The sequence below is a fragment of the Numida meleagris genome, chromosome 1 (assembly GCF_002078875.1).
Source record: "Numida meleagris isolate 19003 breed g44 Domestic line chromosome 1, NumMel1.0, whole genome shotgun sequence".
In the NCBI taxonomy this organism is placed as follows: Eukaryota; Metazoa; Chordata; class Aves; order Galliformes; family Numididae; genus Numida; species Numida meleagris.
Genome location: NC_034409.1, coordinates 106,301,553 through 106,316,141, shown reverse-complemented (window position 1 = coordinate 106,316,141; position 14,589 = coordinate 106,301,553). Strand labels below are relative to the sequence as shown.

Genomic DNA, 14,589 nt, shown 5'->3' with positions numbered 1-14,589 from the left:
TAAGGAGTGAGTTCTCATTTTCGCTCAGACTTGGGCCGGGGTATGTGTGGTCTCTAAATGGCAGGTGTTTTCCAGCAGAAAATATTTCTTTACTGTCTTTATTAAAGAGCACCACTTCCCACCCCCTCACTCCATTTTATTTCTTTCCATTCTTAGTTTCTTAAAAAAAAAAAAATCCAATTCTGAGTATCTTTGATTGTAACTTCTTTAATGTATGCACTTTGTTTCCTGTGAGGTAGTAACGGGACACCCAGTCTAGTGATGATTGATGGGCGAAGAAGCATCTTTAGCAATGGCAGTTTTGTCATCCGTACTGTGAAAGCGGAAGACTCTGGATACTACAGCTGTGTGGCCAGTAACAACTGGGGATCAGATGAAATAATTTTGAATTTGCAGGTACAAGGTAAGAATTTATCTCAGAATTGTTATCACAGCTATTAATTGTTACGTGATGGTAATGTGGATGTGTGTTTTGTAATACTAAAACGTTAGTATTAATGTCCACTAATGAAAATTTCATTCTTCCAAATGAATTATATATATATATATTATATATATATTATATTCTATAATTATGAATTATATAGTATTATGCAGGTCATTCTGACTCTGCTATCAGCATTTACTGCTATGGTAGGTGTTTTGCTTTGGATGGAACAATTGACACGCTTGCAGTTAAATCTGCCTGCAAGCTTCTGTCAGATCGACGATTGAGTGTTTGCATTCAGTTATTTTCTCTTTCTTCACCCAGAAGATATCGCCTTATGCTCTATTCCTATAAAAAGTACATGCATTTATTTAAATATTGCAAATTTCAGAAAGAGCTGAAGGCCTTTTCTTTAGCTTCTAAGAAGCTATCAACAGAAATTTGCTCTGTACTGATACCTTGTTAAAAAAAACTTAATTACGCTTGAGCAGAATTTTATTGATGGAGAATATGAGGAACCATTTAAAATGAAATGTCAGTATAAGGTCAGCTAGCATGTAATGCCAATTACTTCTATATGTCTGTTGAAATATATATAGTGTAACTATTAGAATAGATTAAAGTAGTTCAGTTGGAAGGGACATTCATAGCTCATGTAGTCCAACTACCTGAGTTCTTCAGGGCTAACCAAAAGTTAAAGCATATTAATGAGGTTATTATTCAATTGCCTCTTGAACAGGCTTGGGCCATCAAGGAAGCCTATTCAAGTGTTTGACTACCCTCACAGTAAAGAACTTTTTCCTAAAGGATTTTTTCCTAACAGTGTTGGCATGTATAAAAGTAATGACTATACAGGAGTACACATTAACAGTAATGTCAAATAGAGCATGCGTATTCACATAGCAAGAATTCACTGCTCAGGAGATTTTCTTCCTCGCTTACACCAAAACAGAATTTGAACAAATGCTCAGGTGCTTAGCGTGCTTTAATTGGCTGCAAATTGTCATACTACAGGGAAGCAAACCACTGAGCTGGGAATGTTGGCTATACTGCAGGCAGTTGCTCTAGTCTAAGTTTCTAGTGCAGATGTATGAGAAGAGAGAAAGAGATTCTCTCAGCCACAGTGGAGCTCTCTCTGCATAATCCAGTCCACTAAGCCATGAAACAAATGCCACAGTATATATTAGCTTACCTACAATCCAAGAGAGCCTGAAGATGTTCCTTTGCGATGTTTGAAACATGACAGGGAGAGAAACACTATCAAATGGAAAACTTAAATTTATATTTCACTAACTAATTTTGCAATTACATATCCTTGCTTTTATTGAACTGCAGTAACTAAAAGCAAATCAATATTACTTCCCTGAAGGGCAGTGCAGAATGGCATTTAATATGTGAGACCACCATCTTTCATAGATAGAGTGAAGCTAAGATGAAAGTTTTTACAATAAATCTTCCACAGTGTAATGTGTGCAGTCTCTCTCCATGGAATAAGCCAAGTCATTCAGAATAATGGAACAACTCCATCTAATGTAGGGAATTTTCCTTTAGAATATGAAGTGACTTTTTTGTTTTCTTCAACATTATTTAAGCCTGTAAGGGCAGTAAAATGCAACTTCTTTTTAAACTAGGCAATAGCTGTAAACCAACAGCCTCCACTTGATGACAGCACTCATTATTTTGCAATTCTGTTACTTGAGAGTGAACTGAAGTGGGGAGCACTTATTGGAGTTTTACTTTGCTGGAAGAGGTAGAGGCAAAGTAAGGAATGTCCTCTGGCAGCAGACTGCTAGACATGACAGAGATATCACACATATGTGACATCCAGTCTGCCTTGCTCATTGGACAGTGGCTGGCAAGCAGTAACCATGGCAGTGAAAATGCCTTGCCAAAACTGGTCACCAGCACCACCACCCCTTTCCCACTCTTTCAGTGACAGTGATCAGAAACTTCCTTGGTGTCTCTTCTTCCTCGCTTTCCATCTCAATTCTGCTCTTGTTTCTCATATCCTCTTTCCATGATAGGCAGAGTTCATACATTGCTCCTTGCTCTTGAGGTAGAAAATCTCAATTTTATCTACATTTCTGAGAAGCTTGGGGATCTCTGGTTACAGAGACCCCCAGACCAGCTGAATGAATGGCTGCAAGAATGGTATCACACTTGGGGTTTTGAGTACTATGATCTTGGACTCAACTTTGAGAGACCAGGCTTGCTGACATTGGATAGGATGCACTGACCAGGAAGGGCAAGAATATACTGGACAGCAAGCTATCTGGGCTTATCACCAGAGCTTTAAACTGAATTTGATGAGAGAAGGGGATGTACTGCTGAGTGACAAGGAGACAGGGAACACTGTCACTTCAGGAAGCAGTGGAAGGAAACCTCAGAATTGTCCCAGAGGAATTTGGAAGGGCTCCTCCAAGAAGGTAACATGGCTGATAGCCCAGCTGAAGTGCCTCTAAACCAATACAGGCAGCATGGGAAATAAGCAGAAGGAGATGGAAACCATGGTGCAATTAGAAAACTATGACGTAATTGCCATCACAAAAACATGATGGGATAAAACAAGTGGAATACTTCACTTGAAGGCTACAAGCTTTTTAGAAGGGATGTGCAGGGCAAAAGGGGTGAGGATGTTGTCTTTTGTGTTAGGAAGTAGATAAACTGCAGATAACTCCCTCTGAGAAACAGCCATGACCTGGTTAAGAGCTTGTGGGTTAGAATTAGGGACCAGGCCAATAACAGACATCTGGTGGTCAGGGTCTAGTGCAGGCTGCCTGATCAAAGGGAGCCTGTTGACAAGGCCTTCTTGTGTCAGCTGCAAGAGGATGCATGTTTGTAGGCTCTCATCCTGATGGGAGATTTCAACCACCCAAATATCTTCTGGGAAAACAACACAGCAAGCTGAAAGTAACCCAGGAGACTTCTGTAGTCTTTTGAGGATAAACTTCTGGTCCAGGCATTGGACAGACAAACCAGAGATGAAGTGTGATGACCTGGTGCTCACCAGTGTGGAGGAAATCATTAAAGAGGTTGAGACTGGAGGCAGTCTGGTCTGGAGCAGCAATGCCCTGGTTGAGTTCATGATCGTGAGGAATAGGGGCCTGGCAAAGAATGGAGGTCAGGACCCTGAACTTCAGGAGAGCAAACTTCCAGCTGTTTAACAAATTACTGTATGAGATTCTCTGGGAAACTGTCCTCAGGGACACAGGAATGGAACAGAGCTGGCAGCTCTTTAAGGACATCAAAGCACAGGAGCTTTCCATCTCCCAGCATAAGAAATCAAATAGAGGAAGCAGGAAACCGGCCCAGCTGAACAAGGACTTGAAGGCTGGACTATTCAGTGGATAAATAGTTGGTTGGATGGTGACAGCCAGAGGGGCAGTGATCAGCTTATAATCAGGGGGGAGACACAACTTTTTATGCATTCTGATAGTGACAGGACAAGGGGAAATGTCTTTAAAGAAGGGAGATTTATGTTAAATGTTATGATGAAATTCTCTACTCAGAGAGTGGTGAGGCACTGGCACAGGCTATCCAGAGAAGCTGTGGTGCCCCATCCCTGGAAGCGCTCAAGGCCAGGTTGGATGGGGCCCTGGGCAGCCTGAGCTGGTGGGGGGCAGCCCTTCTTATGGCTGATGGTTGGAGCTTCATGATCTTTAAGGCCCTTTCCAACCTAAGCCATTTTATGATTCTATGATTCTGTGAGAGAGATATAGTGGTACTGTGCATGAGCAGATTGTTTCAAATAATTTGAACAGGAACTGATTTTTCTCCCCCTTTCAATTTCTGAATCTAGATCTGCAAATGCAGAACACTTGTATAAAGTGTTAGTAAATATGTACCATTCAGGGTTCTAATGCTAATTTTACTATCTCTTTGGAGTTTCATCTGTCAGATATCCCTACTTTAGTGAACACTGTCCTCCACTGCCTTATTATTTCTGTGCTGTGGTTCTGGTTACCTCCCTAGTACAGGTGTACAGGAATAGCTAAATGATTCAGGCAGAAGACAAGAGTGAGCTTTCCAGGTTTTAACTAGGACATTAGTAAGTACCTTTTACATGACAGACTCATGATAGCTTTGTAAGCTTGAAAAGAAAGCTGGCTACTTTACTGTTTTCAGCCCTGGAGCATTGAGCTCTGGAAACCTGTACGCTAATCTTGATGGTCAATTGGATAATCAATCAGAGGTCTTTTAGGGTAGGCCTAAACTGTCTAATTTCCCTGACCCAGTCTCAGTCCCAACACCCAGTTTCACTTCTCCCTAGAATGAGTGCCTTGCATGGCTCTTTATCTGCTCTTTCACACTGAGTTCTGCTCTGTGCAGAGGATGAGAGGTAAGATCTCTGTCTTATCCCTGTGCTTTGTCAGCAGCTGGTTCTGAGAATCATGAGGTTCTTAGTTTACACACCATCATGTTTATGAGGAGCAACAGAACTTAAACGTTTCCGGATTTGTTCAGCTTCACAGCTACACCTGCAAAAACTCTTGTTAGGCACTTTTTTTCTTTTGCCCATAATAGCTTGCAAAGGCAATCATGAATGTGACACCATTTCTGAGTGGAAATCTGTTTCCGACCACTAGGAATTCAGCTTCTCCCTAAAACAGATATAATAATGGAAAAATAAAGGTTGGGTAGTTCATATGGCATTTAAGAGCAGGTTTGATAAGCTAGGTATTCAAAACTGGGAGAAAATCAAGGGTTAATAACTGAAAGACAAAATTGTGTAGAATTTTAAATACAAAAAATGAGAACTTGCCTGGTCTGTCTTAACCAAGGATCTCATTTAAACAGACACTTTGACAGAAATCATTTACATTTTTTTTCAACTCAAAACGGTTATTTGGTAAATGACTGTTAGATGGGATTAAGATCACATCTAATAACTTGAATCTGTTTTCTATTTTTAAATATTTCCCGTCTAGTTCCACCAGACCAACCAAGACTTACTGTTTCCAAAACTACATCTTCCTCTATCACTCTTTCCTGGATACCTGGAGACAATGGTGGCAGTTCTATCCGAGGTAATGTAATTCAGGCTAATTGCAGCTTCTTCCTAAAGTGTCAGATGTTGACAGGATAAGTATAGAATTATGAAAACACAAAAACAAAACAAAAAAAAACAGCAAAACAAACACACACACACAAAAAAAACCAACCAACCAATGATCTGTATTGCTGTCAGCATTTATTGTGCACTGCTATAGTGATAAAAGCTTTCAGTAAATTGTAGTTTCACTTTGTGGTGGTATACTTGCAAGTTTAATCACTTTCTTCCAGTGTATCCTCATCCGTTACGACAGTTACTCTCTCTGATTTTCCTGACATGTAGTCTCTAACCATTCATTTTTGAGGGTCCAGGTTCATCATCTGGTCTTTGTTGCTGATTGAAGGGTATTTAGAAATGTCTATCTCTTTCTTTCCCTTTGAAGCTATCATAAAAATGGTATTTAAGTAGTTGTAAGAGTAGGCAGTATGTATATTGCTTGATGTCTCTTAGTCAGGGGAGAGCTGTATGTCTTCCTGTGCACAGGAGTTTTCTAGTTTTATGAGGTCTTTAAAATGACTTGTCATATTTTCTGCAGAATTTGTGATTCGTATCTGTCTTATCATTGCCATTTGTGCTTTACCTGTAGGTTATATTTTGCAGTACTCAGAAGATAACAGTGAGCAGTGGGGCAGTTTTCCCATTAGCCCTAGTGAGAGGTCCTACCGTTTAGAAACATTGAAATGTGGCACTTGGTACAAGTTTACTTTAACTGCACAGAATGGAGTGGGACCAGGACGCATCAGCGAGATCATTGAGGCCAAAACACTTGGAAAAGGTATGTTGATTTGCATCCCATTTGCCCACCTAAAGCTCCTGCCTCCTGCCATAGATCTTAGTTTCGTTAGATGACAGGTTTGAAGTTTTAAAGATTGGCTTTGGAAACATTTCCATTGTGTCCGTGTTTTGATAGAAAAGGCTGTCACTGCAGAACCTGAATTGTTTATTAGCTGGTCTTCTTTCCTTATATCATTAATAATTTTGTTCTAAAATGGATTGCTAGGTATTTGGGAAGCCAGTGTCTCTCTCATCACAGGCTATAGCAATTCCAACTACTGCTATTTTCAAGAGGAAATTTTTTCCTCTACTTCAGGAGTTTATTTGTCTGAGTGCTGAATGAAGATGGGAGGTACATTTATATGCGGTGTAAATGGAGCCAGTGTCTCATTTCTTCTCCAAGCTGATATTTCAAGAGCCATCCATTTGAGCAGAATAAGTGTAAAAAATACAGAAGTTTGCATAAAGATCTGCAAGGCTAAATAGCCAAAATGTATGGAGTTCTTAAGTAACTCAGAAGTGGGTGTCATGGTCATAGTTGCTGAAGGTAGTTCCTCATGAATATATGTCAGAATTATGAACAGATTTGGCTACAGACCCAGTTAGAGCTGTGCTATTTCCACAGAGTGGAGTAGCTTTGCACAATGCCCTAAAGATCAAATCATCTTGCATCTCTTCACACCAGTTGTAAGAAATATTCTGATGTGGGAGCTGTTTCATAGTAGTTTACTGTGAAAGGTATGTCTATCCTCTGTGCTGTTCATCTCACCTGTGCAGTTGCAGATCTCCAAAATGTCACAACAAGGTGGAAATTTTACTCAACACTCAGTGGCATAAGGAAGACCTAGTATAAGTAGATGCAGCTGGTGTGATTTGCTGAATCTCAGAAGAGACAGTAGGCCACTTCCATACATGCTGAGATTATCGTTAGGGAGAATGATCCACTGACTTTAAAGGAAGTGACATGTAGAGAAGAAGTAATTGGACGTTCCAGATTTTTTTTTAGCTGACATGTAAGAGTAAGGGGAGGTTTATACATGCTTCAGGTAATATCCAAATAGGGCCTCACAAGGGCAGAGCAGAGGGTGACAATGTGACAATCACCTCCCTCTCCTTGCTGGCATCCCCTCCTTTGATGCAGCCCGGGATACAGCTGGTGTTCCGGGCTGCAAGCACACACTGCTGGCTCATGTCCAGCTTTTTGTCCACCAGGACCCCCAAGTCCTTCTCTGCAGGGCTGCTCTCAATGAGTTCTTCTCCCAGTCTGTACACATATCTGGGAGTGCCTCGATCCAAATGCAGCGCCTTGCACTTGGCCTTGTTAAACATAACTAGATTCTCGAGTTTTCTGAGCCTGCCCAGGTCCCTCTGGATAGCATTTCTTCCTTCTATTGTGTCAACTGCATCACTCAGCTTAGTGTCATCAGCAAACTCATTGAGGGTACACTCTATCCCACTGTCTATGTTGTTGATAAAGATGTTGAAGAGCATGGGTCCCAAGATGAAACCCTGAGGGAAACACTCGTGACCAGTGTCCACCTAGACATAGAGCTGTTGACAACAACCCTCTGGCTATGACCATCCAACCAATTATTTATCTACCTAATAGTCCAGCCTTATGCTTCTACTGTATAGAATAAAATAGAATGTTATCATTTTCATTACATTACTTGTAATGCCCAACAGTAAAATATTTTTTTCTGCTAAGCAAGTTAGCAGAATAATACTTCTAAGTACTTTACAATTCTAAATAAGTAAATTTAAATAACGTTTATTGATGACATGTCTTGTCCACCTACTGTTATTATATCAGTTCAAAGATGCCACTTTTACTGTCATTTACATAGAATTGACAAAGAACTTTAATTTATATATCAACTGAAACTAACATTTTTTCCCAAAGCAAGAACAGTAAGTAGAAATGACAACCTTTTCCTGAATGGAAGTGTCTTAAATCATAAATGTAAAACTAGAAGTGTATATTATTTTCAAATACATGCGCAAAGTCAACATAACAGTATTTTAAAAATATATATTCACTTTTATATTGTCAAAATTGACATTTTCTGTGAATGAAAACCTCTGTAATTTCCAAAAAAAGTACCCAATTCCTTTCCTCTTCTGTAATACAGTAAGCAGAGGTATTTAATGAGAAGTTTCTGCCCTCAGTTTACAGGTTGGCTCTTGCCAATCTATGCAAACAGGAGTAGAATATATAGATATTGAGTTTAACATAAAGTTTGGGCTTTCCCAGAAATTATTCTCTTAATATTATATTTTTGAGAGCCCCATAACTGTAATACTTAAGAGTTTTGTTTGAAATATATCATTGCTACCAGAGCCACAGTTTTCAAAGGAACAAGAGCTGTTTGCTAGTATCAACACCACACGAGTGAGGCTGAACTTGATTGGTTGGAATGATGGTGGCTGCCCTATTACCTCTTTCACCCTGGAGTACCGGCCCTTTGGGACAACAGTCTGGACAACTGCTCAGCGGACATCTCTGTCAAAGTCCTACATTCTGTATGACCTCCAAGAGGCAACCTGGTATGAATTGCAAATGAGAGTGTGCAACAGCGCTGGCTGTGCAGAAAAACAAGCAAAATTTGCAACGCTCAATTATGATGGCAGTAAGTATATCTTTCTAGTTACATGTCCAAGGCATTATTTTTATTCTAACTTCTTATGTGATGTTTTTCCTTATGTCTCCCTGTCTGTTAATCCTTTTTAAATCTGGTTAGCCATGCTGACAGAGGAGTGACAGTCTCAAAGATGTAAAATGCTTATAGATTTCATGACAATAGGCTGACAGACAGAAAAGAGGGATTGTTTATTTGTCCTTGCTGAGAAGAAGCTCCAGCACCAAAGTCAGTCGACCATGAGACATGTAACCATAAGACTGCAGGTGTCATTAGTTCCAGCGCTCACAGAGGCATATATTTCATGCTTCTGTTCCATGAAGTTTTTATCTTCCATACAGTTGGTTCCTACAGCCATTCCCTATGGTGGCCAGCCGCATTGCTATTCCATAGTGTCCTTGTGACACAATTCAAAACCTATTATGTGACACAACGGAGTGGCTAACTAGCTTGTCTTCCAGGAAAGCCTCCAGACAACATCCTCCAAGGATAAAGCAATGGCAATGCTATTATCCCTATTTACAGACAAGGGAGAGTGAAGCTAATGGCTGTGACAGATGGCTCTGTCATGCCCAGCAGTCGGGCACAGGGGATGAAGGAACTGTTGCATCCTGCCTTTTCTGCCAGGGGTTACTGCCCACCCCTGCAAAGCCAGAACGAGAAAGCGAGAGCAAACACTCCAATTTGTCAGTCACTCCAGCTCATATCCTGGCATATTTATAGAAAATGATGGTGGCACATGTGTGCTTCTGCTGACTCTATAGTAAGGAATGGCAGTATTTCTGGCAAAAAGGCTGTACAGATGGCTCCAGATGGCAATCTCCTGAATTGCTCTAGTGTGAATTGCCAGAGCTTTTCTGGACATCCAATATAATACATTGCTGTGTTGCCAGGGACATTGTGCTGCATTGTGCAGTCACTTGGCTACATCTGTACTGTTAAATTAAACAGGACTAGTGAGCAAGTTCAAACAAGAGCTGGTAACCGTCCAGCTACAGCACCCCATTTCTAGCCATTCATAAATCTGTAGTGTTAATATGTCTCCCATCATAGTTCTGGCCTGCACTGACCAGCACTCTCCAGGACAATACTCTAGTACGGCTCTGGGAAGAATGGGCAGCAGGAGCCATTCTCAGACAGAAGCAGGGAACAGGGGATGAAGGACTTGTTGCGTCCTGCCTTTCTGCCAGGGGTTACTGCCCACGTCTGCAAAAGCCAGCAAAAGAAGGCAAAAGCAAACACATCCATTTCCAGTCACTCCATCTCTGGCTGTGAATCAGGCAGGGCTTAGATCTCTGCATCTTACACATCCTCTAATGCTACCACAGCCGTTACAACAGCTGCAGGGTCCTCACACTATTTCAGAGAAAGAATAATTCTCTCTCAGCACGGAAGGTCTGCAAGTAATGAAGGTCCAAGTACTTCTTGTACAAATGCTGATAGATCTTGCGAGGTAGACCAAGGACCTGTTTTATTAAGTGGTAAAGATGTTGTCAGTAATGACTACTTCAACTAATTGTGGGCTTTTTTCCATTTTACTAAGCTTACCCTCTATCCTTTCTGGTATTTTTATACCAGTGACATCCAACTTTCAGGGATATATTTATTTATTTATTTTCCACAATAATTGTCACATATGTATGTCTGGGGCAGTATTAAACCATAACTTAAAATGCAATAATCTGCAAATGCAGGTCTAGAACATTAAACTTCTACTGAAAGCACTGAAATCAAACTTTCCTTACAGTGAATTGATCTGAAATGTTGTTAGACTCTGCTTTTTTCTTAGGCAATGATACAAAATTTGGTTTCACATATTGTGACCTACATGCCATTTAATCTTGAGTTACTGTATGGCATCCTTAAAAGTGAGAAAATGAAACAATAAAAATGGTTGCAGCATTAAATTTCCTGGGCCACTGGTTTTGGTCAGTTTGAAAATCTCTTATTTATGGCATCAGTGGTTTTGTTTGTCAAACATGACTTGTCAAAACTATATTGTTCCTTAGAGAGGCAGTATGATCTCAAATAATGACCACAAGGTTGAGAGGGGAAAACATGAGTGGAAAAGCAAATTTCAGTTTCCAAGTTTTCTGAATTTGTTGTGTTTGATGCAGAACTGAAATGATGAGTTCATTCTTATTACCATCTTATGTGTATTCCCACATAAAGAATTTTATGGAAGAGCTATTGCGGTGCTTCTAAAATAAAAGATATCTCTACAGAGTCCCAGCTTCCCATTCATTCATTCTTTATACACTGTGTAGGCTTAAAGGAGCTTCAAAGCTGGAAAATAGTGTCCAATTAGAAATAAACATTTTTTGTCAGTAATTCCTGCAGAATCTTTTTGCTTTCATAGAATGAATTTTTCTTTCACAAAAGAACATGAGTGGAAACTTTCTGGCCAGCACTTACGTTTGAGTGCCAGCCTTACCTCTACCACTGATTCCTCTTGTGATGTGAGATTAGCCCCTTCCAGCTTCTAGGGGTCACCGCTGGCCTTAAGGTAAAGCAGATACAAGAATAGGTCTTTGAAGATTAGATAATACTCCTATGAATGTTTGAGGGTAAAAAATGGAAAGAACAAGTCAGGAGCATTAATAGTCTTAGGTAAAGCCTTCACAAACTTTGTAGAAATCCTTGAGTTACATCGTCTTTCAGTCAGTTTTTTTGAACTGCAGTAGCTGGCTATTCTCTGCACTAGAGCTCCTGAGAAATATCATGGCTAAGCATTCTTAATCTGAAATCTCTTCATGGAGAATTGGGTCAAAAGGTTAATGACAGATCTACGTGCAGGTCTTTGCTTTCTCTTCATAGATATTTCAGCTAACCACTTTCAGCTTGCAGAATATTGTGACCTCCTTGCCCTTTGTTTTTCAGAACATTTGCACTCAACACTTAAGGAGATATTTTTAGCACTGTGCAACTGAGGTATATAGCACTGCAAAGAAGCTTCCTGACTCAGAGATCAGCTACTCAGTAGCCTGACATTAAATCAGATCAGCTTGGTAGCTGCTCAAAGCTATGCTAATTGATTCTCACTCGCCAGGGGACTTCCTACTGTGAAGAACAGTCTGGACACTGGAAAACCCATGACAGATCTAAAGTCACAAGAAGCAAGGGGAGTAAACTGGGTCAGAAACATTCAGATTTCAACTCCTATGAACCACCCTAGAGACAAAGAATGATGATGAATTGACCTGAAATAATAATAATAAAAAAAAGCATAAATGAGTGAATGAATAAACAAACAAAGAAATAATCCCATTTTGTTTGAGACTTTGTTCTGGGAAAACCTTTCTCTTTTCTACTCCTACCCATAACGTAGGATGACAGAAAACAAATATTCAAATGGTGCTTTCTCAATGGATTGCAGTTTTAGGTTATGGTAATTCTTAATTCACTTGCTGTTTGTCTGCACGTGGATAATGTGAAGGATACATAAACTTGCAGTTTGCTCTTTTAATGAAGTTTGTAAGTAGTGTTATAAGGTTTACACTTTACTTTGAAGAGCTATGCAAGATGATATTCACTTGCCTGAACACTTAAGGTTTAGCTGAAACTGAGGCCACTCAATTGAATCAAAATATTAGACCAAGACATAATTTTAGGTAATATTGAACCCAGCAGCCTTTTGTCTTTGTGACTCTAATTCACTGTAGAATTTGGTCCTTTATTATTCAAGGGGATTTAGAGAAAGTTATTGCAGTTTCCTTCAGGAGTTCATAGTTCTTTCATTTCTCCATCTAATCACTTTCTTTGCTTTTAGAGTACTGCAAAAATGGTATCTCAGTTAAGAGAAGAAGAAAAAAACCTACTGTGTGTTTATTCCAAGCTATGGAAAATTAGAAAAATATTCAAATTGTAACTGTAAGAAAATGTTTTCTTCTGAAGTACCTGATATAGCTTCAGATGGTTGTAGCTTTTCTGTTTATCTCCATCCCTTGAGGGAACTACTCTTCTCATTATATGCAACTCAGGCAGTTCTTATATAAAAAACGTGCAAAAGAATTCATATTTCCAGTGTGGTTATGGCACTCACGTTGTACTGCATCGTATCTTTTTTATATATACTGTATGGTCCATAATGGGATATAACTATATCATGCAATACAGCAATTAAAATGTAAAAAAAGGATGTGTCTGTTTTTCTTTCTCATCTTCCTATCCTTTTAGGAAGTGAGTAGCCAATTTTATGTTTCAGTAGCTGGTTAAAATTGAATAGCTTCCATCGACAGTCATCACCATTCACAATACTTGTGTATTTCTATCCATTTCAAAGAAATCTCCATTTTATAGCCTCATTTGTAGTTGCATGCAGCAGTTTAATAGTAATCAGGAAATGGGCGAGAAGCCTTCCATGACTAAACAGCCTTCCAAAGAAAGTGCTGTATTCTTCTCACATGCTTTAGAAATAAAGAAAAAAAGAATAGGAAAGTTCAGGTATTACATATCACTAGGAAGCCAGGTGTATTCAAAATGCAGATATGTCCCAAAATGAAAAAGCAAGCTACCTGCCAATGGGAGCACTTTGTAGATTCATTTCCCTCATTTCACTCTCAAAATTTGCACATTTCTATCCAGTTTTACTCTTCTGTTTTATTGATGAGTGTAACGTCAGACACTATGTAGTGAATTAGCATCAGATTGGCAGTCTGAGTCTAAGATCAATACCACTGCTGAAACCCTAAGATGTGACAGAAGAATGTTTCTGGGTAGAGGATTCATGTGATGTCTTTAGCACAAAGTGCATGTTGTCGTACATGTCCCTTACAAAGAAAAGCCGTGCAGAGAGCATAAGTCTGTTACAGCAGTGCTATTTTTCCATTTTAAGGAGTAATATAGACAGGTGCCAATTCTGAGATCTCTTACAACTTTGTAGTGATTTAATATTACTTAAAAATTAATTGTAGCATTTGCCTGTGCAACGAACATGGACTTCCTTCACACATTTTGCTAGAAATCCTGGACGCTGCCCATGTATGCACCTCCTCTCAATTTCTGATAATCAGTGAATCTCTGCAGACAGTGGCATACATACCTGCATGACTGATTATGTGTGTGTGGCCATTACACATACAAACAGAGAATCCATCTTGAATACGATAAATCCTTCTTAGTATTTTGCATGTGGTGAAAGCATATAGCATGCTATATTTCCTGAGAACTCAGTATTTTGTCTTCATTAATAAGCATCTAATGTCATGACACTGTTTCCAGGTACAATCCCTCCACTCATTAAGTCAGTTGTGCAAAGTGAGGAGGGGCTGGCAACCAACGAAGGGCTAAAGATGCTGGTGACCATTTCCTGTATATTGGTTGGTGTCTTGCTGCTTTTTGTGATGCTTCTGATTGTGCGGAGAAGGAGGAGGGAGCAGAGGCTGAAGAGGCTGCGAGGTAAGATGAGCACTGTGTCACTTGTTCCTCCTACATGTGCATACTCACCAAACATGAAAGTACAAACGGTGCTACATGTGACCAAATGGTATTGCTAGTGAGCATTATTTTACTGTAATATGTAGCAGCTAAGGCACATATGTGTTTTCACAGAAATTCCTTCTTTTTCAATTTGTCGTTGAGTTGAAAAAAAAGACTCCTGTGTCCACTGTTACTATTTTGCATGAGGGAAAGGAAAATAGTTCTCATGGTTGATGTTCCTCTCCTCTCCTCTCCTCTCCTCTCCTCTCCTCTCCTCT

The 14,589-nt window shown here is 39.7% G+C and overlaps 1 protein-coding gene across 5 annotated transcripts in view; it reads left to right on the top strand.

Moving 5' to 3' along the window:
- DSCAM (DS cell adhesion molecule) overlaps window positions 1-14,589 on the top strand; it is a 463,977-nt gene that overhangs the window by 410,483 nt on the left and 38,905 nt on the right. For all 5 annotated transcript variants that reach the window (XM_021405879.1, XM_021405906.1, XM_021405915.1 and 2 more), the window contains 5 exons: window positions 240-403; window positions 5,356-5,454; window positions 6,067-6,255; window positions 8,594-8,884; window positions 14,114-14,290. In XM_021405879.1, coding sequence (XP_021261554.1) covers window positions 240-403; window positions 5,356-5,454; window positions 6,067-6,255; window positions 8,594-8,884; window positions 14,114-14,290 — 920 coding nt within the window. The remainder of the gene's footprint in view (window positions 1-239; window positions 404-5,355; window positions 5,455-6,066; window positions 6,256-8,593; window positions 8,885-14,113; window positions 14,291-14,589) is intronic.